Genomic DNA, 26,904 nt, shown 5'->3' on the forward strand with positions numbered 1-26,904 from the left:
TCATTGGAAAGAAAATTAGATTTCTGATGGACATCCTGATGTTGGTTTTACTGTCTTTGTTCTGAATACACAGGCCAGGTCAGGAGCAGTGAGATTTGCCAGCACTCAGGGCTCTAGGGTCTTGGGCCATCTCTGGATAAAGGGAGAGCCCCACATGCCCAGAACAAGGCCTCCCATTAAGGGACTGTAGCCACCTCCAGGGGCTCCTCCCTCCACCCACCTGCTCCCAAATGCCAGAGGGAGCCTCCTTGCCCTCCCTCCCTGCCCACCATCCCCTCAACCATCAGCCTGGCATTCAAAGCCTTTCCAAGTCCCACCTCACTTTTCCCGCTCCCAAAGGTGCCCAGGCTCTGGGCAGGCCCTGCTCATATCCCTGATGGTGGCACATTCTCTGGAGGACCCTCCTGTTCTCAGGTAGGGGCCATGCCCTACCTAGGTAGCTGTCCCATTGGGATCCTGTAGGATCTCTAAAACCCAGCTCTGGCACCAACTTTCTGTTTGGCCTGGAGGTTTCTCAGCCTCCTGAGAGCTCTCCTGGGCCCTGGTCTGGGCAGAACCCGGGCCTAAACAAACAAGAGCCAGGGCAGCCAGGGTCTCTGTGTGGCTGGGCCCAGGGCTTGCCCTCAGAGCTCATCTGTCCAACGGGAGAGGAGTGTGCCTCCACCTTCCCTACTGCCAGTCCCTTTTTCAGGGTCTCAGGGCCTCTAGTCCTGTGGTGGGGCGCGGGTGCTGGGTGCCCCAGGTTGAGTTGAAGTCATGGGGCTGTTGAGGAGCAGTGTCCACCTGGAGTCTGTCCAGTGAGTTTAGGTCAACAGGTGTGCAGTCTGTCCTTCCAGGTTGAGCCACCTCCCAACAGCCCGTACAACTCGAGGGGCCTTTTGAGGGAGGGGCAGGCAGGCCCAGTAGGTGGTCAGCCCAAGGTGAACCCACCCACCATGGCCAGGGTTCCTCAGGTTGAGCCTCCAGTGGGTGAAACCTGGGAGTCCTCAACCTTCCTGGCAAATGGGGCCGTTGACCAGAGGAGGTGGGTGGGGCCTCCACAGACTCCGCCCTGTCATGTCACACAGCTGGCAGCCAATGGGAAGCAACCAGCCAGGAAGCCCCAGAGCTACCCTTACAGGGTACCCTTGCTGGGGAACCTGGGCCATCCCAATTTGTGCAAAGTGGCTGGAGGCAGTTAGGAGCCCACATTCAGTCCAAGGCCATCCACTGAGCCCCGTGTGACTCTGACCGGGCTGGGGGTGTCCATGTCCTCTCTGGACCTCAGTTCCTGTAAAATGGCCCGTTGGCCAGATCGGCCGCCGCGCTGCTCACAGGTGCACGGGCTGCACGTAACTCCGTGGAAAGAAGCCAACACGCCCACAGGACCGGCCTCGCCACCAGTGGGGGTCTGGGCGCTCCAGGACCTCGATGATGTCGCCATGGCGGAAGCTGAGCTGCGAGGGGTCCTGGGCTGAGAAGTCAAACTGGGCCTGGGCAAAGCACGCCCCAGGTGACTGCGAGAGGAGAAGGTGGTTAGTAGGGCGCCTTCAGAAGCCCTGCAACCCACCCTCCCTCAGAGGCACCCAAGAGAAGTGATTTGCCACAGGTGAGGAGGGGTCTGGGGCAGCACTGGAGTTGAACTTTAAGTCTAGATCAGTGGTGGTGCCACCATGGGCCTCCTGCTGCCCACACCCCTGTCTGTCTGCTGTGCAGATGCTGCATCTACCTAGAACACGGCTTTCCCAGCTGCCCAGCTGGGATCATAGGGCTGGTGGGCCAGGGGACCTGAGTCCTGGTCCTTAGGGTGGGATTTTGGTTAGGTCCCTGCTTTTCTTGGGATCTTACTTCCCTGACTCTGCAGTAGCCATGGTAGCTTCTGACTCCAGGTCACAAAGCCATGAGAATGGGCCTTATAAACTGTAAAGTGATACGCAGCTAAGAGCCATGTTTACTGCTTTTGCCCTTGGTCAGCCATTGAGGGAGAGAATTGTCACTTTGAGCTCTGAGGCCTGGGTTCCAGTCCTATCCATGCCCCATGTGTGATGCTGGGTAGGTCCCTGCCCTTTGTGGAACTCAGTTTCCCCACCTGTGCGTGGCAGCTGGACAGGAGCTCTCTGCAGCACGTCTGCCCGGCACTGTGACTATTGCACCCAGCACCCTGGCCCTGCCTGCCCACCAGGATCTCAGCTCTGAACCTGCAGAATCTCATCCAGGGCGGGTGATAGGATCAGCAGAGAAGCTGTAATTAGCAACTGTCTGCCCAGGAAGGAGGAGGCGTCATGGGGCCCACGGGCCGGAGGCAGCTCTGGAGTCGAGCCACAGGGTGGGTGACCCCATGGCCCGGGCCAGAGCGAGGTGGTGGGTGTAGGGGAACTCTCAGTTGCCCCTGCCCCAGCTCCATCCTGGCTTCCTCACACTCTCCCAGGGCAGAGCTGGTCCAGGCGGTGAACAGGGAGGAGGATGGAGATCTGGCAGGCAGGGGCCCAGCTGGAGAGAAAAGTCCCCTGAGGCTTAGTTGCTCACAGTGACCTGGGCACTCGGTCAAGCAGGGAAGGCCAACAGAGGAGAAACTAGTGGGGGTCTCTCAAGGCATTGTTCGACTCTCCTGGCATATCAGACCCCAGGGCTCATCCTGTTGAACAGAGGGGACACTGAGGGGATGAACTGGCCTCTGATCACACGGAAAGATGGCAGGGGGCGGGTGCTGGGAACAAGACATGGCTGGAGCTTCTCTGAAGCGGTTATCAGCCTCTCCCCAGGCCTTGGCCACACTCCCCATCTCCTCTGCAGAGCCCAAGTTCAAGTGTCCCAGGGTCTTGACCTCCAGCCCCAGGCCTGGCCAGCATCCCCGCTCCTGAAGAAAACAGCCTGTTGGGGCTGATAACCCCAGTGGCTGCTGTCGGCATCCTAATCAGCTTCAGAGCTGGCCCTTGGGGCCGCCTGATGAAAGGGCTGGCTGGCAAATTGCTGTTATTGCGAGGTCAAGGGGTGGACGACCCCCACCCCCTACCCTGTGGCTAGCCAGGACCTCGCCCACAAGCACTCACGCTGCCCCACACCCAAGGTCAACTCTTCCGTGAGCAGAAACCAGGACTGAGCCTACTGGGTAAGTGTCCTTGGATGTGTCACTGCACTTGCTGAGCCTTGGTTTCCTCGTCTATATAACGGGCACGATGAGGCTCCCAGAGTATAGAGACCAGTTCAGTGCATGGTATACAGTACACTCAGCGGAGGTCTCTACCTTCCTGAACTCAATGAACATTTATTGAGCACCTACTGTGTGCCACACACTATTCTAGGAGCTGAGAACAAGCTAGACAGTTTGTCCCTATGGGATTTTCCTTCTGTCCCTTGCTTTTCTTTCCCTCTTCTCCTTTCCCACCCTTGCAAGTCTCACCACAGCCGCCACCAGTATATAACTTTGAAGCCTGGGCTGGACCCCTCTTACAACACCAGGCTGCTGGGGAAGGGAGACCAGGCCCGTGCTTGGCCTCGGTGTCAGCATTTCCCCCGCTGTAGATGGCAGGAGATGCAGAGAGGCTCCCACAGGCCAGCCCCCACCTGCCCCTACCTTGAGCAAGGGATCCTCGTCGCGCAGGAAGATCTGCCGCTTCTTGGCGATGGTGGTGGTGCGGTAGAAGTCGACCAGCTCGTTGAGGGAGTTGAACTTCTCCTCCCACAGGAAGTACTTCCCTGAGGCCTCGCGCAGCACCTTGAAGTGCTGTACCTGGTCTCCATAGCTAGGGGAAAGGACCCGGGGCCACCTCAGATGGTGGCTGTCCCAGCCTGGCATGGTCCCAGGGGCTCCCGTCTCACTTCCACCTAGAACCAGCCTGTCTCAGGGTGGGACCTGGAGTCAGATAAGGTGCAAGTGGGAGAGGCCTCACTGAGCCACCTCCCCATGGGGTCTGGGGAGTCCCATCTGGCGGTGGAATATGGGGTTAAGGGTGTGGGCTCTCAACCAGGCCACTTTCTCACTGTGTGACCTCATGCAAGTCTCTTAACTTCTCTGAACCTCAGTTTCCTCATAATGATAACATCTCCATTATGGATAAGTGCACAGTGGCTGGCATATTGGCAATGTGAAATAGGTACCTCTGAGTGCGTCGTGATCAGAGAGCGTCTCCTTCACATCTTTTCGCCATTCCCCTCAGCTTGGACCTTCTCCTTGCTCCCCTGCTCCTCCCAGTCCCCATGGTCCCTTGGGGAGCAAGTCCTAGACTCATCCTGACTCAGACCAAAGCCTACTGCTATGAGAGGAGCTCAGACCTGTTGGATGTCTCATGTCCTCCCCCTCCCACGAACCTTCTATGGCTTCTCCCTTGGCCTCAGGGTAAATTCTTAACACCTCAGACTCAAGATCCGGCTCTACTTACATGTCCAGCTTCATTTACTTTATATCCTCTCCGATGAAGCAAACAGGCCCCTTTCTCTCTTATTCCCAGTCTGTGCCCAGACTTCCAGTCCACTACCGCCAAATCACCCCAAGTACCTTCTGGCCCAGTGGCGGAGAGAGCCTGCTCTTTCAAACTGGCCAGAGGCAGAGCCTGTCCTGGCTGGAACCAGGCAGAGGGACCTAACTGGAGCCTCTCATACTCGGCATGTCCCACCCGGGACAGGCCGTGTGGGGCTGGGACTGGAGGTGGTGCAGCTGTGGGTCAAGATCATGGCAGACGTGACTATGGCACTGCCCCGCTGTGCTGCGGGGGTGGCTGGCCTGCCTCACGGCCCAGGAGGAGCAAATTGGGCCCTGTGTTTTAGTTTCTCCACCAGTCATCTCTGGGGTGGCTTGCTGCTTTATTGATGTTTTAAGATGAAAGATTTCAGATAAAGATGTGTTCAAGGCCGGGCGCCGTGGCTCACGCCTATAATCCCAGCACTTTGAGAGGCCGAGGCGGGCAGATCACGAGGTCAGGAGATCGAAACCTTCCTGGCTAACAAGGTGAAACCCTGTCTCTACTAAAAATACAAAAAAAAAAATTAGCCAGGTGTGGTGGTGGGCGCCTGTAGTCCCAGCTACTCCAGAGGCTGAGGCGGGAGAATGGTGTGAACCCGGGAGGTGGATCTTGCAGTGAGCCAAGATTGCACCACTGCACTCCAGCCTGGGTGACAGAGCAAGACTCCATCTCAAAAACAAAAAAGATGTGCTCAAAGTTCCCACCCTCTGGTCTGTATGAGGCGTAGGGCAAAATGGGATTCCCCCTACTCCATTCCAGTCAAGGGGCCCAAACCACTTCTAAACACACCTCCAAGCATTTGCACACAGTGTGTCCTCCAGCTGGAAGGAATTTTTCTTGAACTCCTCATGCCTCAGTGGGGAAACTGAGGCCCTGAGTGCAGCCACGACCTGCCCAGAACCACAGCAGCAAGAAAAGGTCAGAGCTGGGGCCACATCTGAGCTCACACATATAAAATGTTGCCTAGTGTCCTCCCGATTGGTTATTATCACAAAACAATAGCAATAATAATTATTCCAATTTTGATATTACTGTTGTCCCAGATCTCATCATTCCAAGTCCATTTCTACTCTGCCATGTTGCTAACTGGGCTGTGCCCCCAGGAGACCCTCCCTCCCTGCCTCGTCCTCTCTGCCTGGCCAAACCTTAGCTACCCTTCCCAGCTCTATAGCCAGCCTGCCTAGACTTACACCCCAGTCCCCTCTCTGGGCCTCCGCGTCCTGGCCTGCCAAATGTGGGCATTAGTGCACTCCTCTCAAGGGAGTTGAGAGGCCTGGGACCCTGGGGGCTATGCGGGTGCTGCCAACAGAGCCACCCTAGCCCACCCAGGTGGTGCTGTGGGGAGAACATAGAACAGTCCCAGCTCCCAACCAGAAAGAAGACAGTTTAGGACACCGAGGGAGGGCACCTGTTCAGGTGGCTGGCAGAGCTGATAGCTGGGAAAGCCTGGGGCCCTGTGAGTGGGGTGAGGCAGGGTAGGGGCACAGGATGGCCACTGGGAGGTAGGTGGCCCCTCAGCCTCCTGAGCCACAGGCTAGGGATCTTTTTGTTCACATTTGGGCTAAATGAGATCCAACCACCAGTCCAAAGCACTTGATGACTTGATGGTACACATGCGCGCGCACACACACACACACACACGCCTCCTGGGTTGTAAATTAAAATCTGGTTAAACAATTTAGTTGCAATACATTTGCAAGCTGGGATTCACCCACAGCCTGAATTCCTTCAGGTCTATGGTTATCCTGAACAAGAGGGTGGTGCCTGTCACCCCAGCTGCCTGGATCTGCTGCTCCATCTGTCCTATCCCCGCCTGTGGTTTAGTTTCTCCACCAGTCATCCCTGGGGCGGCTTACTTCCTTATTGATGTTTTAAGATTAAAGATTGAAGATATAGATGTGTTCAAGGTTCCCACCCTCTGGTCTGTATGAGGCATAGGGCAAAATGGGATTCCCCCTACTCCATCACAGTCAAGGGGTCCAAACCACTTCTCTCTTTTTATTTTTTTTTTTTTGAGACAGAGTCTCGGTCTGTTGCCCAGGCTGGAGTGCAATGGCGAAATCTCGGCTCACTGCAACCTCCGCCTCCTGGGTTCATGCGATTCTCTCACCTCAGCCTCCCAAGTAGCTGGGATTACAGGCACCCGCCACCACGCCTAGCTAATTTTTGTATTTTTAATAGAAACGGGGTTTCACCAAGTTGGACTGGCTGGTCTCAAACTCCTGACCTCAGGTGATCCGCCCACCTCGGCCTCCCAAAGTGCTGGGATTACAGGCACGAGCAATCGTGCCCAGCCCCAAACCACTTCTAAATACACCTCCAGGCATTTGCACACAGTATTTCCTCCAACTGGAAGGAATTTTTCTTGAACTCTTACTCATGCCTCAAGGCCCAGGTAAAATGGCCCATCCTCTGAGAGCTGCATCAGATCCCATCACACAGAGTCAGGGCCTTCTTGGGTCCTCAGCCCCTCTCACAGCCTTCTTGTAACTTGCTATTCATAATGACTTGCATATGAGACACTAAAAAGGCAGGGAGGCAGGAGTGGGCTGTGAAGGTCCAGTCTAGCTGGGACTCAGCGAACAGAGCATCACTGCCCAGGCCTTAGGTCCTCATTGCAATGCTTTGTTCTTGAAACCCTCTTCTGTTGGTTCTGAACTGGGATGGCAGCCCGCCAGGTGTTCTGACCCTGAACCCAGGCTCTGGTGGCCAACCCATTGCTCTAAGATGCATCCAGCCCTCAGGGTCACAAAGCCAGAAGGGGAGCCAGTTCTCCCCACGAGAACAGAGGCTCTTGACAAGTGGAACAATGGTCCCCAAACCTCAGACAAAGGTGCTCACGTGCCGTCAGAGGACCTCGTTCCCAGTGACTCAGCCACTTGTGTTGCCAGCTGTGGGACATATGTGTCCATTTGCTCGTGACGCGGAGGTGGGTGTGCAGGCAGGTGGATGTCTCCCGCCCTGTCTGGCCTGCCGAAGCCTCCCAGAGGCTTCCGAGAGGCAGCCTCTGAGCCCCATGACTCCCTAGTGCCACGTGCTAACCAGCCCAGGGTTTACTGGACTTTGGCCGTGGTGCCCGGGGAGGAGCACTGCTTCAAGAAGTGGAGTGACAGTGACGCACAGCTGGGCAGGCGAGAAGCCTGGAGACAGGAATCCCAATGGCTCCACCTCTGGGGCACCGGGTACCCAGGCAGAAGGCCCTGACTCTCTTGGCCCCGAGGAAGGGCTTGCGTACAGGTGGCCTCACTCCTCTGAGTGAGGGGACAGAACGGGTGTGGTGGGTTTGAAAAGGATTTCAACCCCAAACGACCACAACTTTCAATTTTATGGTATTTGTTTTTGTTTGTTTTTGAGATGGGGTCTTGCTCTGACGCCAGGTTGGAGTGCAGTGGTACCGGCTCACTGCAACCTCCACCTCTGGGTTCCAGCTATTCTCCTGCCTCAGGCTTCTGAGTAGCTGGGATTACAGACGCCCACCACCACGCCTGGCTAATTTTTGTATTTTTAGTAGAGACAGGGTTTCACCATGTTGGCCAGGATGGTCTCGATCTCTTGACCTCGTGATCCACCTGCCTTAGCCTCCCAAAGTGCTGGGATTACAGGCGTGAGCCACCATACCCGGTTAAATTTTATGGTATTTGAAGGTCATCTTTAGATACTTAGAAAGTTATCTGGAGCAGTTCTCTGACCATGTAGTAGAGTCGGGGAGTGGAGAACAGGAGGTAAGAGAAAGGGAGTCAGGGACCCAGGGATTCTACGGCTTTCCAACCTGGGAATTGGAGAATTCTCAAATCTGGAAACGTGCATGTGCCAGCCCCTACCTAGTCTGTGTGTGGCACACACGAGGTGCTCAGCAAATGGCAAATCTTGTCCCTTCTCCCACCTGGTCCAAACGTCCTGCTTTACAGCAGAGAACAGTGAGGCTTGGGTGCAGCCCCTCCTGCTGAGCCAGTCCCTGCCTGAGGCCAAGCGGTGCTGTCTCCGTCTCACAGCCCAGCACCCCAGCAGTCACTCCCTCTCCCAGCCTGGCCCTTTTCCCCAACGTGGTTGGGCTCTTGCTCATGGTCCTCACCAGGAATAATGCCTTTTCCCTTTTCTCTGTCTAGTCTTGGTCTTAGCCATCCTTCAAGGCCCAGGTGGAGCCTCAAAGCATTTGAGGACCCCCCAGACTGGGGCTACCCTCTGGGGCCTCTCCAGACCTCAACTCCACTCCCCTTCCCAAGGCCTGTGGGAACTTCAGGGCTTGCAGGAGGAACTGAATCTGAGTCCAGATGGCCCCGGAACGAGGAGGGCTGGATCCAGTGCAGCCAGCTCTGCTGCATGAGCCTCCCAGAGCCAGAGGAGGGAGAGGGCACTGGGATTGTGGGCCCGAGTTGGTGAGAGGAGAGGCTGCTGGAGCCATTCACTCCAGTGGGCAGTGCCTGGGGTGTGAGAGCGTCTTCATTATGTCTGAGCGTGCATTCCTGGGATGCTTGCGTGTGTGTGTCTGTGCGTGTCTCCCACTCTGTGGAGTGACTGCTATGTGTGAGTCTCTCACTGAGCAATCATGGGTGTCTTTGTCTCTTTGTGTGACCCCTACTTCCACCCACCCAGGGGAACAAGGGGCTAGGCTGGCCCCTGGGCTGTCAGAAAAGCCCCAAGGACCAAGTCAGGCCTAATGCTGGCAGCAGCCAGTCCTGCCCAGCGAGTTTTTCTGGCCTGGTGGCAGCAGCAGCAGCAGCAGCAAAGGTAACAGTGTCAGCCCAGAGAGGAAAAACAAGGCTGGGGTGGGGGCAGGAGCCCTAGGACCCCCCCTCCGACCCCGCCAACCACGCCAACCAGGGCTTGTGGACCTGTGGGCCCACCTGGGTGCTAACTGCCTGCTGGGTGATCTCCATCAAGCATGGCCCCTCTCTGGCCTCAGTTTGCCCATCTGTGATAAAGGAGGGGTGGAACAACCTGTCCGGCAGCAAACAGGAACCAGAGTCAAGCTGACCTTGGGAGGGGCAGGACACAGATGCAAACAGACTCCTGCTGGGTCTTTGGTGCTCAGGAAGGGTCGGTGGAGGACAGACCAGGTCTGTCAGGGCACAGAGGTCGGTGGGCACCAGCTCTAAGTTCCTTGCTGTGTGACCTTGGAGAAGTTGCTGCACCTCTCCAGGCTTCAGTTTCCTTTACCTGCAAGCTGGGCTTCTGGGGATCATGCAGGTTTCCTCACTTCCTCCCTGTCCTTGCCTGCAGCCAGTCCCTTCCTCCTAAAATTGCACCCCCCCCTCCACCCCTTCCCTGCTTTGTTTTCTCCAAAGCCTTGGTCATTGTGTAAGATTTTATATAATTTCTTAATCACTTATTGTCTGTCACCCAGTAGCACATGGGCACTTGAGGGACAGAGAGCTTTGTCCTATTGTGTTGGTGGCTGAATCCCCAGGCCCTGGGACAGGGCTGGCACACAGCAGAGGCTCAGTGACCAGATGGGCAGGGCAAACACATGTGCATTGACTCCAGGGTACCTCTGGCTAGAAAGGAGGCAAATATGTCACTTGGAGACAAACTGTCATTTATGGCAGAAGAGTCCACAGTAACTTGGATAGGAGTGTGGGGCAAAAGGTAGGCAGCCCAGACATTGCACGCCAGCCTTGGCCCCTGGCCCGCTGCCCGCCAGCTCAGACATGCTCCCTGGAGGAGGAGGGGGCCAGCCCTTTGTAAACTTGTAAAGGGCAGCTAGCCGTGGCCACAGTTGCTCTGGGAGGCAGCATGAGGCCCATAAACCCCACCTCTGACAGCTTTACGGGGCTTGGTATTAGTATGCCAGAGATGCCATACATAGTGGCATCAGAGTTCACAAGTGCCAACCAGCAAGGGCGGAAGAGCTCTTACACACAAATCTGCCAGGTTGTCATTTTCCTAGATGGCCATCGGGTCACCCAGATTCCCTGTGTTCCCTGCCTCCCTGTGCTGCTGCCTCTTCTCTAAGAGTGTTGGATTCATGGGCAGGGGGTGGGGGTCAGCCTTCCAGGCCAGAAGGGCCTCCCTAATTCCTCCCCAGCTTGGTGTGCGGTCCTTGAGGGCTTAATATAATTATGATAACTGGCACTTATCATGTGCCAGTCATCATACAAAACATGTTACATAGCTGTCCATTTTATAAATGAGGAAACTGAGGCTCAGAGGGGTAACTTGTCCAGGATTATACAGCGAGAAGCCAGCAGGTGTTGGAGCTGACTGTTGCTCAAAATACCATGCTCTTAGCCACATGCCCCATTTAAGCCTCAGCTTCCAACTCTGACACCTGCTTGGTGGTTGTCCAAGGACCACTGAGAGGCCCCATGACAGATGATGGACAGAGTGGGAGCAGGACCCAGGAGCCTGCGCCCAGGCAGGAAGAAATCAAGGGTCAAGGGCGCCACCTGTTGGTGCTGTGTGCAAACCACAGCCAGCCAAGCCCAGGAAGCTCCTGACACTTGGCCAGTGTGCCCTGGAGAAAGGGTTGGGGGGCACAGGCCAGGATTTCTCTGAGGGTTGCTTCCAGATCCCTTCCCAGGAAACACCGGTGCTGGCTCGCCTGCTCAAGAACTCCCTAAAACTGTTCATCTTCCCACCTGGTCAGAAAACACGTGTTATCCAAACACACCCCTCATTTCCCCACCTCCAGATCTCTGCTCACGCTGTTTCCTGTGCCTGGCATATCATCTACTCTTCTTGTACACCAAACTCCTACTCATGCTTTAGAGCCCAACTCAGACGTCACTTCCTCCCTGGTGCCTACACTATGTGGAATGTATCCACTGTCATTGAATTTCATTTATTCATTTGCTCATCATAGAGACCCCTGGGCCAGGCTGTGACCATTTCCCCTTCACATGCCTCTGGTTTGTCTTCTGTTCCAGTCCTGCCTTGTGGTTCTCACACTGCTGATGCTCAGTAAATGCGTGCTGAACAAACTCACACGGCTGGGGTGTTCAGGTCTGATCATGTGCGTGTGTGCAGGTGGCTGCACTTACAGAGAGGCGCCTGAAGAGGGCAGCACACTGGGGCGCTAACTTGGAGGGTGAGGCCGCGTGATTTGCTAGAGGAGGAAGCGGGAGGGCGGAGGGAGAGCGGAGGGAGGGCCAGCCCCTCCTCCTCAACTCGGGCTCGGGCTCCAGACGTAGTTTGAGTCCCCTGGCCTCCTACTTTGCTGGGTGACCTTGGGCTTTGGGGTTGGTTCCAGGAGCCACTCAGCCAGGCCAGCCCGCCTGGCGGACGCCATTCCCAGGAGATGACCAGACCCTGGACAGCCGACACTTGGAAGACTGCCACGTCCTGCCTCTGCAGGAGCCGCAGCTCCCCGGGGCTGCAGGGAAGTGGGGGCTGGGCTGGGGGCTGGGAGGTGAGCCCGCGGGGACTCCAGGCTCCAGGTGCCCACACCATCGCGGGGCTGGGCAGTCAGGGCCAAGTACGCGCAGTAACCCCCCAACACACACACACACACACACACACACACACACACGCTGATAGCACTCGCATTTTTAAGATGGGGAAATAGAGGCTCAAAGGGGGCATGTGCCCTTCCTGCCCCTCAGGATCACCAGCCTGCCCCCAGGAGAAAAGGGAAGGGAACAAGGCTGATGGCTGGTTCCACAAACTGGGGGCCTGGGCTCAGGGTGCAGGGCCTGTGACCCCTAACACGTAGGATCTGCCTCCCTGATAGGGTTTGGATGTTTGTCCCCTCCAAATCTCACCTTGAAATGTGACACCCAGTGTTAGAAGTGGGGCCTGGTGGGGGGTGTTTGGGTCATCAGTGGCTCTTTGCAGTAATGAATGAGGTCTGGTTGTTGAAAAGAGCCTGGCACCTCCCTCCCCGACTTGCCCCCATCTCGCCACGTGACGCGCCATGCATAAAAGCTTCCTGAGGCCTCACCAGAGTCACATGCCAGTGCCATGCTTCCTATACAGCCTGCAGAACACCAAGTCAAATAAACGCCTTTTCTTTATAAACTACCCAGCCTCACGTGTTCCTTTATCCCAACAATCAAGGGACGAACACACCACTGGAGCCACCTTCCTGACCATAGGCTCCTACCCCTTGCAGGTGCCTCCAGGCCCAGGGGAGCTCGCCACCCTGCAGGGCTAGCAGCAGATGTGCTGATCCCACACAGTGAATAGCTTGAGCTTGTTTCGAAACGGACTGGCTGAACACATGGGAGCCACAGGGACCCGGCAGAGCCTGGAAGGCATCAGGTGGGGATGCTTTTCCCCCAGCAGGAGCCCTCATGGGGCATCATGGCCCAGTCTGTCTGAAGTCTGCCTTTGTCTGCTTCTTTCGCATCCCCTGACCCCAAGCCCCATCAAGCTTGCATCTCCACACCCAGCCCCAGTGTTAGCTGTCAACCCAGGCCTGTGCTTCTTTGTCCTTTATTTTTATTTTTATTTTTAGAGACAGAGTCTCACTCCACCACCCAGGCTGGAGTGCGGTGGCACAGTCTCGGCTCATTGCAGCCTCTGCCTCCCAGGTTCAGATGATGCTCATATCTCAGCCTCCCCAGTAGCTGGGATTACAGGCGTTCGCCACCATACCTGGCTAATTTTTATATTTTTAGTAGATACGGGGTTTCAGCATGATGGCCAGGCTGGTCTCAAACTCCTGACCTCAAGTGATCTGCCCATCTTGGCCTCCCGAAGTGCTGGGATTACAGGTGTGAGCCACCACACCTGGCCTTCTTCATCCTTTAGGAGATCATGAGAGGCCACGCTGCCCTCCTCTGGGGCCACCCCTTCCTTCATCCCTTCCTTCCATCTGGCCTCTTTGCCACCCCAGTGCTAGCTCTGCTGGTGGCAGTAAGAGCAGGCACGGTAAGCGCCTCCTCCGTTCTGGGCTCTGTGCCCACAGCAGCCCTGAGAGCTGGTATTGCTGGTGGTCCCCCTGCACACCTCCACACCTGGGCCCAGTCATTTCTCTGTGTCCCCTCAGCCCCTACCTGTACAGTCCCAGAGGCCATCATCTCCCTCCTGGCTCCCCACAGGCCTCCCTGCCGCCACACTCTTCCCCCAACAGTTCTTTCTCCTCACAGCAGTCAGAGTCATCTGCTAAAAATGGAGTCCAATTACATCTCCCCTGCTCAAGACCCTCCATGGCTCCCTATTGCTCTCAGAGAAAACCCCACCTCCTTTCAGGCCCTCTGTGATCACTGGATGTGGGTGGAACTCCAGCCCCTGCCCTTCGCTTACTCTGCTCCAGCCACGTCACCTCCTCTGGGTTCCTACACACCCCAAGCGCATTCCCACCTTAGGGTCTTTACAAATGCCAATCACTCTGCCTGGAAGCCTCTCCCCCAAGGTCCTCCTCATTCCTGGGCACCTGGGAAGCCTCCACCTGCTAGTTCAGATCTTTGCTGCAATGCCACCTCCTCAGAGAGCCCTTTCCTGACCACCTTGGTTCATTCCGTATTTACATGTTTTCTTGTTCACTCACTAAGACTGAAACCCACGACAGCAGCAACTTTGCTTTTTCCCACGTGGTTTCCCCAGCCCCTAGAGCATCCTGGCACATGGCACGTAGTCAGTAAATATTCCTTGAATTAAAGCATCTAGATTCTACCAGGGCCTAACCGTGGGAAGGACAGAGATCAGCCAGGAGTCTGACCCTGTCTCCCCCCACCCCCATTCCTGCTGCTACCTTCCAGCCTGGATTCCTCGATCACCCCAGGGTGGCCCTTTGGGATTGGGTCCTGTGCTGCCCAGAGGCTGCCACACCACGGCTGAGGGCCGCCCTAATACAATGCCAGATGTTCCCCAGCACAGCCACCCTGCTTCCATGCCAGGAACTATTCTAATTGCTTTAAATATACTAACTTGTTTTTTCCATGCAATAGCCTATTTTACATATGAAGAAACAGGCACAGAGAAGGTAAATGACTTGCCCAAGCTCACACAGCCAGGAAGTGGCAGAACCAGCATTCCAACCCAGGAAGCCTGGCCTCAGGATGCATCTTCCCAACTATATCACATAGAGTGGGACCCTGTCCGGAGCACATCCTGGACACCCGCCCTGGGCACTTCAGCACTCTCCTGCCCTCAGTCTCTTGCCACACCACCACCCTGGACATCGCCCTCTCCTGATGAAGAACCTGTGATGGCTCCTATGTTCGTAGAAGCCTGGACCTTCAGCCTGGCACTTGAGGCCTTCCACAGCTGGCCTGAGCCTGCTTTCCCAAAACACCCCAATGCTCTGGGCTGCACCCTGGGGTGCCCAGACCATCACCTGTGTCCAGGCCTCCACCCGGGCTACTCTGCAGGAATGCCATTCCTCCACCCTCACTCCGTGAGCCCGTCCCGGGCCTTAAGTCTCAGCTCAGATGCTGCCCATCCCCTGCCCACCCTCCTCTGCACACACCCCCAAGGGCCAGAGCTCACTTCACAGAGACGGAGAACTCCCCTGGGGAGCTCTCACTCTCCCGGATCAGGAAGGCTCCCAGATGGTTCCGCTTCATCAGAATCTCTTCAGCCAGCTGCCGGGAAATCCTGCCCGAGTACCACCTATGGAGAGAGGGAGCCGGTGAAGGCAGCAGGAGACCAGGCTCTCAGCCAGCCTCCCATCCCGTGCCAGGTGTTCAGTGTCTGAGACAAGGGAGATGTGATTGTACCCGTTTTACAGATGGGAAAACTGAGGCACAGAGAGGTGAAGCAATACACCCAAAATCACACAGCAGAAGCAGGCAGGAGCTGGAACACAATCCCAGCATTTTAGCTCCTAAGGCCAGCCTATCTAACCATGCCAGCAAACACACACCCTTATGAAAACAGAAAAGTCACACTCCAGTGAGCCACAACCCAGCCAACCTCAGTCTAACTTTCCCTTTGATGGTAGATTCTTTAAAGTCAAAACACAAATGAGGCTTGGTGGTGCATGACCGTAGTCCAGCTACTTGGGAGGCTGAGATGGGAGGATCACTTGAGGCCAAGACTTTGAGACCAGCCTGGGGAATAGAGACCCCCGCAACCCCGTTCCTAAAAAAAAACTTTGGGCTGGGCGCGGTGGCTCATGCCTGTAATCCCAGCACTTTGGGAGGCCGAGGCGGGCGGATCACAAGGTCAGGAGATCGAGACCATCCTGGCTAACACGGTGAAACCCTGTCTCTACTAAAAATACAAAAAAATTAGCCGGACATGGCGGCGGGCACCTGTAATCCCAGCTGCTTGGGAGGCTGAGGCAGGAGAATGGCATGAACCCAGGAGGTGGAGCTTGCAGTGAGCCGAGATCGCACCACTGCACTCCAGCCTGGGTGACAGAGCAAGACTCTGTCTCAAAAAACAAAACTTTTTTTTTTTTTGAGACAGAGTCTTGTTCTGCCGTTCAGGCTGGAGTGCAGTGGCGCGATCTCGGCTCACTGCAACCTCTGCGTCCCGGGTTCAGGCGATTCTCCTGTCTCAGCCTCCCGAGTAGCTGGGACTACAGGTGCATGCCACCACACCCAGATAATTTTTTTTGTAGTTGTTGTGTTTTTAGTAGAGACAGGGTTTTACCATGTTAGCCAGGATGGTCTCGATCTCCTGACCTCGCGATCCGCCCACCTCAGCCTCCCAAAGTACTGGGATTACAGGCATGAACTACTGCTGCGCCCGGCCAAAAAAAAAATAGCAACTTTTGAAGTTGAAAAAAATATAAAAAACCAGATGACAAAAATAATAGTAGCTTTGATCTGGTGAGGAAATACTTCTCTCCGTACCCATTCCACAGACTCCAGGCCACCTGGATTCTTTTTTTTTTTTTTTTTTTTTTTTTGAGATGGAGTCTCACTCAGTCGCCCAGGCTGGAGTGCAGTGGCGCGACTCCCAGGTTCATGCCATTCTCCTGCCTCAGCCTCCCGAGTAGCTGGGACTACAGGCACCCAACGCCATGCCCGGCTAATTTTTTGCATTTTTAGTAGAGACAGGGTTTCACCGTGTTAGCCAGGATGTTCTCGATCTCCTGACCTTGTGATCCACCCGCCTCGGCCTCCCAAAGTGCTGGGATTACAGGCGTGAGCCACCACACCCGGCAACCACCTGGATTCTTTTCACAGGCACAAGTTCCTTTTCCTGCTGACCAAACAGAACTGGGTATGCAGCAGGTGCCTGGTAAATGCTTAGACTCTTGCAACATCCCCAGGGTCTGGGAGTGAAACTCCTTTTCCAGTCCTGCTGATCTTGCTGTGTGGCTCCTGGTAGCCCCTGACCTTTTCAGGAATTAGCCACTGCTATAGGCTGACTTTGTGTCCCCCAAAATTCAAATATTGAAACCTAATCCCCCATGTGACAGTAGTTAGAGGTGGGGTCATTGGGAGGTGACTAGCAGCCCCCATGAATGGGATTGGTGCCCTTAGGAAAGAGACCCCAGAGAGCTCACTTGTCTGCCATGTGAGGACACAGCTAAAAGACACAGCCGCCTATGAGCCAGGAAGCAGCCCCACCAGACACGAATGTGTCGGCACCTGGATCTTGAACTTCAGCCTCCAGAGCAGTGAGCAACCAATGTTTGTTGTTCATAATCCACCCAGTGGATGGCATTCCATGACAGCAGCCTGCAGGACTAAAACACCCGCCATTGGAGGCGCTGCGTGGTCTCTGACTGGCTTTCCTAACTCCAGTGTTTTAGCCCAGCTTTGGCTCTGACCCCTTTATTGTTCAGATGGGGAAACTGAGGCTCAGAACAGCCAGAGGTTTCATGGTGGGATCATGACAGAATGTTTCCCTTCACTCCTTCCATAAATGCTCCTCTCCCTGAGTCAGACTGAGCTTGGCACACAGGTGGTGGAAGCCAGGCGGGACTTTTCCTGTTGTCTGGGATGTTGATGAGCCCTCGGGGCTGAGTGCAGAAGGCGTGTGGTGCCGCACATGCCGCTAGTGTCCTGGCCGTGTCCCGGCACCGGCCTTGGCAGGATGATGGCTGCTCAACACAGACCTTGGGGCTTTTTTTCTGGTGATTGACATATTTGGCCTGGGTTCAGGGCAGGCTGAGGCTCCCAGGCACGGTCTGACTCCCAGCGGTGACTGATGGAGCAGGGGGGTAGACACCCCAGCGCCCAGCCCTCCGGAGGGATGACTCCCAGGTGCGCATTCTGTACTGTCTCCAGCTGGCGCTGACCCCCAGCCAGATGGAGCTCCGGTTGCCCCCAGCAGCGATGATGCCAACAGCGTGCCCCACTGGTTCCCCCTCTTCCCTGTCCTCTTCCCCATTGCTAAATAAATTCCTTGTGATCAGGCTCGTGCCTCAGGGACAGCTTCTGGAGAAGCTGGAGCCCTAGACATGAGATTCTAGACTACTGCTGCCCCCAAACGAATGGGGGCCCCTTGGCCCTGTCCCAGTGAGTTTCCTCCTGGGAGGGAGCGTGGGGAAGGTAGCCGCTGGGTATAGGGCTCGGGGCAACCATCTGGAGAGCTCAGCCTGGGTCTCCTGGGGTTTGGAGACCTGAAGGCAGGTGCCCAGCCAGCCTGGGTGTCTCAAGGCCGGAGATGAATGCCACAGGCTGCGGCAGGAGGAGAGCACAGGGGGCCCAGGGTTGGGCTTACCAGGGAGGGGAGTTGCAGAGAGCTTCTTCACCAGGAAGCCCCCAGCTCCATCCTGGAACTGTGCCCAGAGTGGCCCAGGGCGGGAGTTTCCTGAGGGGCAGGTTTCTTCGAAGAACCCACAAAACTCCTCAGGCGGCATCAGCGTGTGGGCGGCTGTTGCCCTCAGAGAGTGTCGCAATCACACCCTCCTAGGAGTCTCCCACGTCCCCTGCCAGCCCTGCCCCCACCATGGCTTGACAGATGGAGGCAAGAAGAAAGCACTTCCTGAAACCCCCAGGGCCCGGCTCCTTCCCCCACACCAGTGTCACTCCATTTGTGGCCACCTCGCATCATCCCTGTTTTACTGATATGGAAACCAAGGCCCAGATAGGGGCAGAGACACCCCACACCCCACCAGATTGCATAGCAAGTGCATGGTCTGGACTCTCCCAGTCCCACAGCTGTTCTTATGAGCTTCTCCACTGTCCTCCAGGGTGTCCCAGCCCAGGGCCACGTCATACAGCTGCAGTCCCGCTCCACCTCGTGCCGGTTGTGAGATCCTGGAGAGGCACTCAACCTCTCTGTGCCTCTGTCTGCTTGTCTCAAAGACAGCGATGGCGGTGCTCAGCTCCTAGGGCCTTGGGAGGATGCAGGAACTGCTTGAATGCGGGTGTTTGCTGCTTCCCCCACACTTCCCCCTGCCAGGCTTGTCTCTGCCTTCCCTGGCAGCATCCATTTGAACTTCCAGGCCCAGCGAGCCACACCCTTCCTGTAGGAAGCCATCCCTGACTCCCATGGGCCATGAGGCTGGGTCATGTGCCGCTGTGGTCCCTGCTGATGGGACGGCTCTGGAACACTTGGCATACATTGTGCCTCCTCCAGGGGCTCCCGGGGTTGGCAGGGGTGAGAGGAGGTGCCCAGGGAAGGAGTGGGCCTGGCACAGGCACGAGGCCTACCTCTGAATTTCTGAGGCCCCAGCTCTCTCTCTGTCCCCACACCCTGGGGCTTTTATGGGCTGAGTCAGGTGTGGAGCTGGAGTTTCCCCGTAGTTATTTTGGGAGCAAAGCAGGTGCTGAGGTTAGTCGAGGACACACCTGGGCACCACTTCAGGCAGGTTAGTCAGGGGCCTGACCCCATCCCTGCTCTGTCCCAGACACAAGTGGCCAGAGATGACCCCAGAGGCATGGGAGGCTGGAACCCTCCGTGGCTCCCAACTGCCCTGCTAGAGTCTTGCCTTGACCACTGGCATCCCCCCGACTGGCCTGGCCTGGCACTGCCATCTTTTGTCATCTTTTCTCCCCTGCCTGAGCAAATGCGACCCTCTCAGCAGCTGTAGGCCAGCCAGCCTTCCAGCCATTGCCAGGCCATTTCCTCCACCTGAAGGCCCCTCCCTGACAGCTTGGCCCAGGGGGATTGCTCCCATTCATGCCCTCTGGCCTGTCTGGATGTGCCTGTTGGCTTACAGGGACCTGGGGCACTTGCTCCAGCTTGTGGCCCTGGGTCAGATTCTCTCTGTCTCTCTCCCTCTTCACGTACCCCTTCCCTCTCCCTCTTAATTGACAGAAAGACCACAGAAACCTGCCCAATGTCACACAACCACGAGGGACATAGTGGGGCCTGGAACCCAGGCTGCAGCCCCAGATGCCAACTGGAAGCGGCAGCCGCTGTGGGGGAGGCTGGGAGTGCCTGGAGCCCAGGCAGGTGGCTGAGGATCTGGGTGGGAGGGGGCCTCGCCCAGCACAGGAAGCTTGAGGTGGTGGCAGCTTTGGAACCAACTTAAAGAGAGATAAAGAGGAAATACCTCTCAGGCCCCACCCTGGCCCTGCACCTCCTTCCCTTCCTACCCCACAGCCACACACACATCTCAGCTCCCAAACTGTCCCGCCAGCCTGCCTGGCCCTGTCACCTATCTCCATATCTGACTGAGTCCTACCTTAACACCTCCGGGGTTCCCCACATGCCTTGGCATTTGAGGTCCTCCTGCCAGTCCCACACACCACAGGTTCTCTGTCATTGCTCTCCCTTTGCTCATCCTGACCTTCTCCCAGGGATGCCTTTCTCTTTTTCTACTTAGCCAACTCCTACACATCCTTCAAAACCTCACTCATTGCCACCTCTTCTGAGAAGCCTTCCCTGGGAAATCACCTTAATGTTCACTGTCTTCCCATGTAGTATGTCCTTTATGTCCTCTTTCTCCCCCAGAACACGGCTGCTCTGACTCCTTGTGTCTCCAGCATCGCCCAGGCTGGGCCCCCTGGAGCTGTGGCCAGTGTTTAGTGAATGACTAAGTGGCTGTATCTTGGGGCTGCCTCAGCTGTCATTCAAAGCATATCCAGTTGGTTCGCATAGATTTCTTGGGCCCCATGCCTGTTCTGGGGCTGGGCCCTGCTCCAGCCATTCTCACAGCAGCAGTATTGGCTACCACCTGCCCAGAGCCCCAACTGGGACATCCCTAGGCCGGCAGGTCACAGGCCCCAGGATAGCTGCGCCCCAGGCCCAGTTCCTGCTCCACCCTGGTCCCAGACTCTGCTCTGCCAATGTCCAGTTCCACCCACACCCCCAAAGGCAGGGCCTACAGGGTCTGCTTCCTGCCCAGCCCTCTCCCAGTCACTACTCAGCGCCGGACCAGCTCTCAGCAAGAGCTTAGAACCCTCCACAATCTGAACAGATTGGAGCATCTGCCCTCCTTGAGTTACAGATAGGGAAACTGAGAAACAGAGAGCAGGGACCTGCCTGAAGCCATACAGCAGCCAGTGGCCCAGCCAGCTAAAAGCCCAGGACCTTGTCCTCTCTCAGGGACCTCCTAGACATTCTCCACTGGCTCAGGTCCTCGGTGTCGAGGCCTGGGCTTGCCCTGACTCTGCCCCAACCCTGGGTAAATCCTCAGAACTCAGTTTCCTGTGCCTGCTCAGGCTGGTGGCCTCTGTGGAGCCTGGGGGCCCCAGACAGATGGACAGAGGCCCAGGAGTGAGGGGGTCCCATGGCCAGGAGAGATAGAGCCACGGGGATGGGATGGGGGGTGTCCACTCACGGATGGGGCTTGACGCGGATGTAGTTCTTGGGAATAAACCCCTCGACGCCCCGGAGCTCGGCCTTGTACCAGTTCTGGTCATCCTCCATGTTCAGGATCTGTGGGCAGGAGACACAAAGCCACTCAGTCACCGAGAAAGAACAACTGTCACCCCCAGAGATGCCACTGCATGCCAGGCCCCAGGTGGGCTTCGCCTGCACCAGCTTCTGAGTCTACTCACAGAGAAGGGCTGGGGGCCTGGGACAGGACTTGCCCACGGTCACAAGGGCTGAATGAGAACACCTCGTTCCTCAGTCCTGCCCATCCTCTGGCCCAAGGACAGCCCATCCTCAGGTGATTCACAGACTCCAAGGGAGGCACAGTCGGGGACTCATAGGAGGCTTGCGGTGGCTGCAGCTGGACTCTCAGGCTCCGACAGCAGGAGCCCTGCAGACCATGGGGTTTGCAGGAGCAGAACTGGGGATCTGAGTTCCTTCCTGGGCTGTGCCCACGAGTTTGGGGGGTCCACAGCACCTACATGCCATGCACTGAGCCTTGGGGTGAAAGTCGGGGGGCCCAACCTGAGCACAGCCACCAGTGGTCACCTAGGGTCCCTCGCATTTAAACAGCTCAGGGGTGACAATTCAGTGGGGGAATTTCAGGCTCTGGGGAGCAGATAAGGGGGTCTTTGGTCTGAGACAGGCTGTTTCTCAGCCCCGGCGTGGCCTGCTCAGTCACACGGGCTCCTCTTCACCCCACAGGTGGGCCTGGAGGAACTGAAATAGCCAGAGCGGGGGTGGGAGTCCCTGAGGGGGAGCAATCAAGCGACCAAGATGGAGCGGGGCCGGGCCTGGGAGGGGCACGGCACAAGGCCGGGGGTCCTTCCTCCATTCCCTGGGCACGCCTTCCATGTGTCCCCCTGATTCTGATAAAGCCCCCAAGGTCAACATCACCAAATGCTATTTTACAGATAACAAAACTGAAGCCCAGAGAGGGGAAGTGACTTGGCCAAGGCCACACAGCAGGGGAGAGGCAGAGCCTGTTTGGTCAGCTAGGACTCTGAGGCCCGGGGTTTTTGGCTCACTGGTCAAGGGGGTCCTGGCCCACCAATTTTCGCCTCCAGTCCTCTTTGTCTCTGGACCCCAGCTTGAGGGGACATCTCTCCTGTGAGGAGACATCTCTCCTGTCAGTCCTGGAGCACGCTCCAATGTCAGCTCAATCTTTCAGGGGTACTTGTTGAGAGAAAAAAATGGGCATGGGGTACCAAAGGCCCAAGGCAGGCCAACATAGGGGCATCAACTCCAGCAATGACATTTTGCCAAGAGTAGCTGGGATTGGCCTCCTAGGACCCAGGCCTGAGGCCCCACCCTCACAGGTGGCCTCTGCACGCCCATCTCCACCCCCGCTTTGTCCACCAGGCCAGGCTGGCTGAGCCCCTTCCTTCCTGTCCCTGCAGCCTGGGCCAGGTCAGCAGCCCCAGGGGTGAACGGAAGCAGGTGGCTGACTCAGGAAAACTTTCGCTCAACACAAAACAAAACAAAACAAAACAGGCTGGGCACGGTGGCTTATGCCTGTAATCCCAGCACTTTGGGAGGCTGAGGAGGGGGACCACCTGAGGTCAGGAGTTCGAGAATAGCCTGGCCAACATGGTGAAACCCCATCTCTACTAAAAATACAAAAAATTAGCCAAGCATGGTGGCACACCTCTGTAATCCCAACTTTCTCAGGAGGCTGAGGCAGGCGAATCACTTGAACCCGGGAGGTGGAGGCTGCAGTGAACCGAGATCATGCCATTGCACTCCAACCTGGGCAACAGAGTGAGACTCCATCTCAAAACAACAAAACAACAACACAACTCCCCCAACCTAAGGAGAAAACAAGGACCTGTAGGCCACATGCCACATGCCACAGCCATGGATTCCAGGAGGAGGCCCTGAAGCCTGGGGCTCCAGAACATTCTGTCTGCTCCTGACTCTGTGGCCTTGACCTCAGTGTCCTCCCTCTTCTGTCCAGTGGGTGCATTTGTGGCCTGCCTTGCATGCAGCAGTGTGGACATGGGATGCACTATATCTCATGCAGTCCCTGCTTTGTTTTGTCTCTTTGTCATCTGCACTCAGAGGACCCAGGAGTGTCCCATTGGTTACGTTAGTTAGTAATTTCTTTCTTTTTTTTCTTTTTTTTTTTTTTTGAGATGAAGTCTCGCTCTGTCAGCAGGCTGGAGTGCAGTGGCACAATCTCGGCTCACTGCAACCTCTGCCTCCCAGGTTCAAACGATTCTCCTGCCTCAGGCTCCCGAGTAGCTGGGACTACAGGTACCTGCCACCACGCCCAGCTAATTTTTGTATTTTTACTAGAGACTGGGTTTCACCATGTTGGCCAGACTAGTCTCGATCTCTTGACCTCATGTTAACTGATTTCTTACTGTGAACATTGTTCAAAAGCCCCAGAGCCTCTGAGACCTGGGAATTCTCAGAAGGGAGAGAGGCCAACCCCTCCCTGGAGGAGTATCACTGCTCAAGGTGAAAGGCAGACCTCGGCCTGCCCCTGAGCCTTTGCCCCCATGGTGCCCTCCACCTGGGCTGCTGCCCCACTTTACCATCCCAGCCTGACGCAGTTGCTGCTTGACGGTTGTTTACTGAACACCTACTGTGTGCCAGGCACCCCACGACAGAGCAGGGAACAAGAAGCTCACATTCTAGTAGGCAGAGACAGACCATAAACAAGGGAAGAAACAAGTAAGCAAGGTAGTTTAATGGAGCCGTAAGTGCTGTGAAAAATGGACATCAGGAGAGAGATGGAGAATGTCTGGTTGGGTGGGAGCGGGGAGATTGTCAACACGGGACAGGTGGGGTGGTCCAGAAAGGCCTCTCTGAAGAAGTGACATGGAAGCTGAGATCGAATTACAAGAAGGAAACAGCAGTAAGAAAATATGGGGAACAGTGTCCAAGGCAGACGGAACAGCCAGTGCCAATGCCCTGAGGTGGGGGCAAGCTCTGTCCCCGAAACAGAAAGGAGGCCAGGGTGCCTGGAGCCGAGGAGGGAGGAGCAGGTGTCATGAGATATACAGGGGAGGGCCAGGCTCTGAGTCATGGCCACTGCATGGAGACTGGACTGGGAAGCAGGGGGTGGCGGGGGGAGGCCTTGAGAGCCACCGCACAAGCCCAGATGAGTGACGATGGAGGCCTGGGCCAGAGGAGGGGCTTCAGGTAGGTTTGGCCAGAGTTGCCGACAAGACTATGACAGGCTGCAGAAAGTAGGTTCGGGGAGCCCAGGGCTGGACCATCACCCTTTCCCATGGAGATGGCAGGGTGACATGGGCTTCCTGAGTCTAGGTCTGGTCATCCAGGCTGCTCGTGGAGAGATGGGAGTGAAGCCCCCCTCCAGCTGGCAGCAGCAGGGGGATGCGTGCACCCAGAAACGCCTGGCCCATCAGGGAGGGAGGCTTTGTCCCAGGGAGGTGATGTTTGGGGCCATTTGTCCAGAGTGAGTCCATGAGCCAGAGTTTTCATCCAAGATCAAAGTTGAGATTTGAAGAACGGGCTTCATTGCCCACTCCCCCAGGCTGGACTCAATCTGTAGGCAGGCAGTGCCGTGGCAGGGGCTGGCCCACAGGGAGCGCTGGAAAACACTTGCTGGGCGAGAGGACAGGATGGTCGTGGAGCTCAGCTTCCACCCCAGCCACTTGATCCCTCCACGCCTGGCTCAGCGCCTCCCGCGCACCCCATTCCTATTTCATCACTGCCCCACTCCCTCCCAACACCACACCTGGGTCTAGAGACCTCGAAGTGCTCTCAGATGAGAAACGAAGACTTGAATTCCCACAGAGGGTCATGCCTTGGGCTCACAGCCCCAGTGCTCAGCCTGGCCCTGTCCACGAGGCCCACAGCCAGCTCTGCAGTGACCCCAGATGCCAGCACCCCAACATAGAGAAGCAGGAATTGCTCCTCCTCCTCTGGACCCCAACCCCCAGCCCAGCCTGTTCAGACCAAGCACAGGTTCCACAGTCAAAGGGACACAGGTTCAAAACTGACTCCATACCGAGCAGGTCATGTTGCCTCCCTGTGCTTCAGTTTAGTCACCTGTGAAATGGGGGTGCCAGTCCCCATTGCTTAAATGGGACATGGGGTGTGCTGCTGAGTTCGGGGCCTGGCTATAGCAGGGTGATGGCACAGGGAGCTCTCCTGTCTTGTGCTTGAAGCTTGTGGTCAAGAGCAGAGCCCAGGGCTCAGCGCAGAGGAGCGTTCAGTGTAACACCCATTGCTCCAGTGAGAAAACTGAGGCCCAGGGAAGGGCAGTCACTTCCCTAGTGTGGTTTACTGGCAGTTCCAGTGCACACTCTTGGCAGGCCACTCCCAGAATCCTGGGCATGGCTTTCATATGCAAACTTTTAAGCGAGGACATTTCCAGAGACACATTCCACAGGCCCATCTGTCTAGACTGTCTTGGAAGGCTGCAATGTCTGTCAAAAGCGGCCCAGACAAGGAGAAATGAACTGTGGTATGACTCTGTTTTCCCTTTACTCCACACTACTGGGAAGCTCATCCTTGATGCCTTCATCACAGCTATTTTAGCCCTACTAGGTTAGCATGTGTACTTATTTCTTTTTTTTTTTTTTTTTTTTTTGAGACGGAGTCTGGCTCTGTCGCCCAGGCTGGAGTGCAGTGGCCGGATCTCAGCTCACTGCAAGCTCCGCCTCCCGGGTTTACGCCATTCTCCTGCCTCAGCCTCCCGAGTAGCTGGGACTACAGGCGCCCGCCACCTCGCCCGGCTAGTTTTTTGTATTTTTAGTAGAGACGGGGTTTCACCGTGTTCGCCAGGATGGTCTTGATCTCCTGACCTCGTGATCCGCCTGTCTCGGCCTCCCAAAGTGCTGGGATTACAGGCTTGAGCCACCGCGCCCGGCCGCATGTGTACTTATTTCTTTCCTAAGACCTTCTCTCTCTCCCTCTGTCTCCCTCTGTTCTCCATTCCCATACTCTGTCTCTCTCTCTGGCTCTCATTCTCTCCCTCTCTCAACAATTTTCTTTTCAAACTTTTTCCTGGAAAACTGGGGGTTGAACTAACTCCTACCAGACACTGTGGTAATATCTCATCGAATCCTCACAGCAGCCCCAAAGGAGGGTCATTAGTTATCTACCCATTTCCTAGATGGAGAAACTGAGGCTGTGAGGGAAGAGGTGGCTTGTTCAGAGTCACACAGCCAATAACTGGAGTGGTTGGGCCTGTCTTCCAGGGGCCACCGTCGGCTTGGGACAGTCCCAGGCCCCCGGTTCCTAAATCCACCCCCACCCCATGTGGGGCCAACTCAGCAGGCTCCAGCCCCCCTACCTTGAGTGTGTCTCCCTTGTTGAAGGCCAGCTCATCGCTCTCTGTGGCCTGAAAGCTGTACAGGGCCACGGACTCCATGCCGCTGCTCGGGGCTCCAGCAGCTGGGCTCAGAGCTGGGCCGACAGCTTCCTGCTTCCTCTGCAGTCGAGGACCGTCTTCCTTTGTTTTGAGTGCGTGTTTGTTCTTTTGAAGTTGAGACTGAAACTGCTCCTGATGGGGGAGAAACAGGAAACAGACATGTCACAGAACAGGGAGGGCTTGTGAGCCAGCTCGGTCCCTACCTCAGACCCCAGGTGCCAGGAATGGCCTTTGGGGAGTCTCCCTGAAGCTCTGGGAGTGGGGCCCTCTTGTGCCCATGTTTTATCCTCCATAAAAGTGAGGTGCCTGGAGGAGAAGTGCCGAAGCTCTCCTGCTGGCTCAGGCGCTGAATCTCATGACACCAGATGCTGGCCCCCCTTCACCAATTTGCCAATGACCCTCCATCTTTTCCTAAACCCTGGTGCCTCTTGTGATGCCCTGCCTCCTGCTCCTTCAATCCCAAGCTCTTCGCCTGGCATTCAAGGCCCTTGCAAGCTACCACCTCCACCTGCCCCTACAAACAGCCCCCATTCTCATCCTTTGTCATCCCCTTCACTCTAAACA

At 56.3% G+C, this 26,904-nt stretch overlaps 1 protein-coding gene across 2 annotated transcripts; it reads right to left on the bottom strand.

Annotated features, from left to right (window-relative positions):
• On the bottom strand, positions 1-26,497 carry GRAP (GRB2 related adaptor protein). 2 transcript variants are annotated; one of them, XM_008010593.3, is made up of 5 exons: positions 26,263-26,435; positions 20,956-21,053; positions 14,811-14,933; positions 3,554-3,722; positions 1-1,496 (listed from the first exon to the last, which is right to left on the bottom strand). In XM_008010593.3, the coding sequence occupies exons 1-5, from the start codon at positions 26,338-26,340 to the stop codon at positions 1,311-1,313; spliced, it is 654 nt and encodes a 217-aa protein (XP_008008784.3). In that variant the 5' UTR covers positions 26,341-26,435; the 3' UTR covers positions 1-1,310. The 2 variants fall into 2 exon arrangements, with proteins under 2 accessions (XP_008008784.3, XP_037843167.2); XM_037987239.2 differs by lacking the exon at positions 3,554-3,722 and having other exon boundaries at positions 26,263-26,497.
• Between the last annotated feature and the right edge of the window lie 407 nt (positions 26,498-26,904).

This window comes from Chlorocebus sabaeus, chromosome 16, assembly GCF_047675955.1.
Source record: "Chlorocebus sabaeus isolate Y175 chromosome 16, mChlSab1.0.hap1, whole genome shotgun sequence".
Taxonomy (NCBI): Eukaryota; Metazoa; Chordata; class Mammalia; order Primates; family Cercopithecidae; genus Chlorocebus; species Chlorocebus sabaeus.

What these genes read in the sequence shown, in the direction of transcription:
- GRAP (XM_008010593.3), bottom strand. Translation starts at nt 26,340, where the DNA reads ATGGAGTCCGTGGCCCTGTACAGCTTTCAGGCCACAGAGAGCGATGAG. An exon ending in ACAAGGGAGACACACTCAAG is followed by an intron (nt 21,054 to 26,262) that starts GTAGGGGGGCTG and finishes TCCTGCCCACAG; the next exon opens with ATCCTGAACATGGAGGATGA. An exon ending in ACGAGGATCCCTTGCTCAAG is followed by an intron (nt 1,497 to 3,553) that starts GTAGGGGCAGGT and finishes CTCCTCTCGCAG; the next exon opens with TCACCTGGGGCGTGCTTTGC.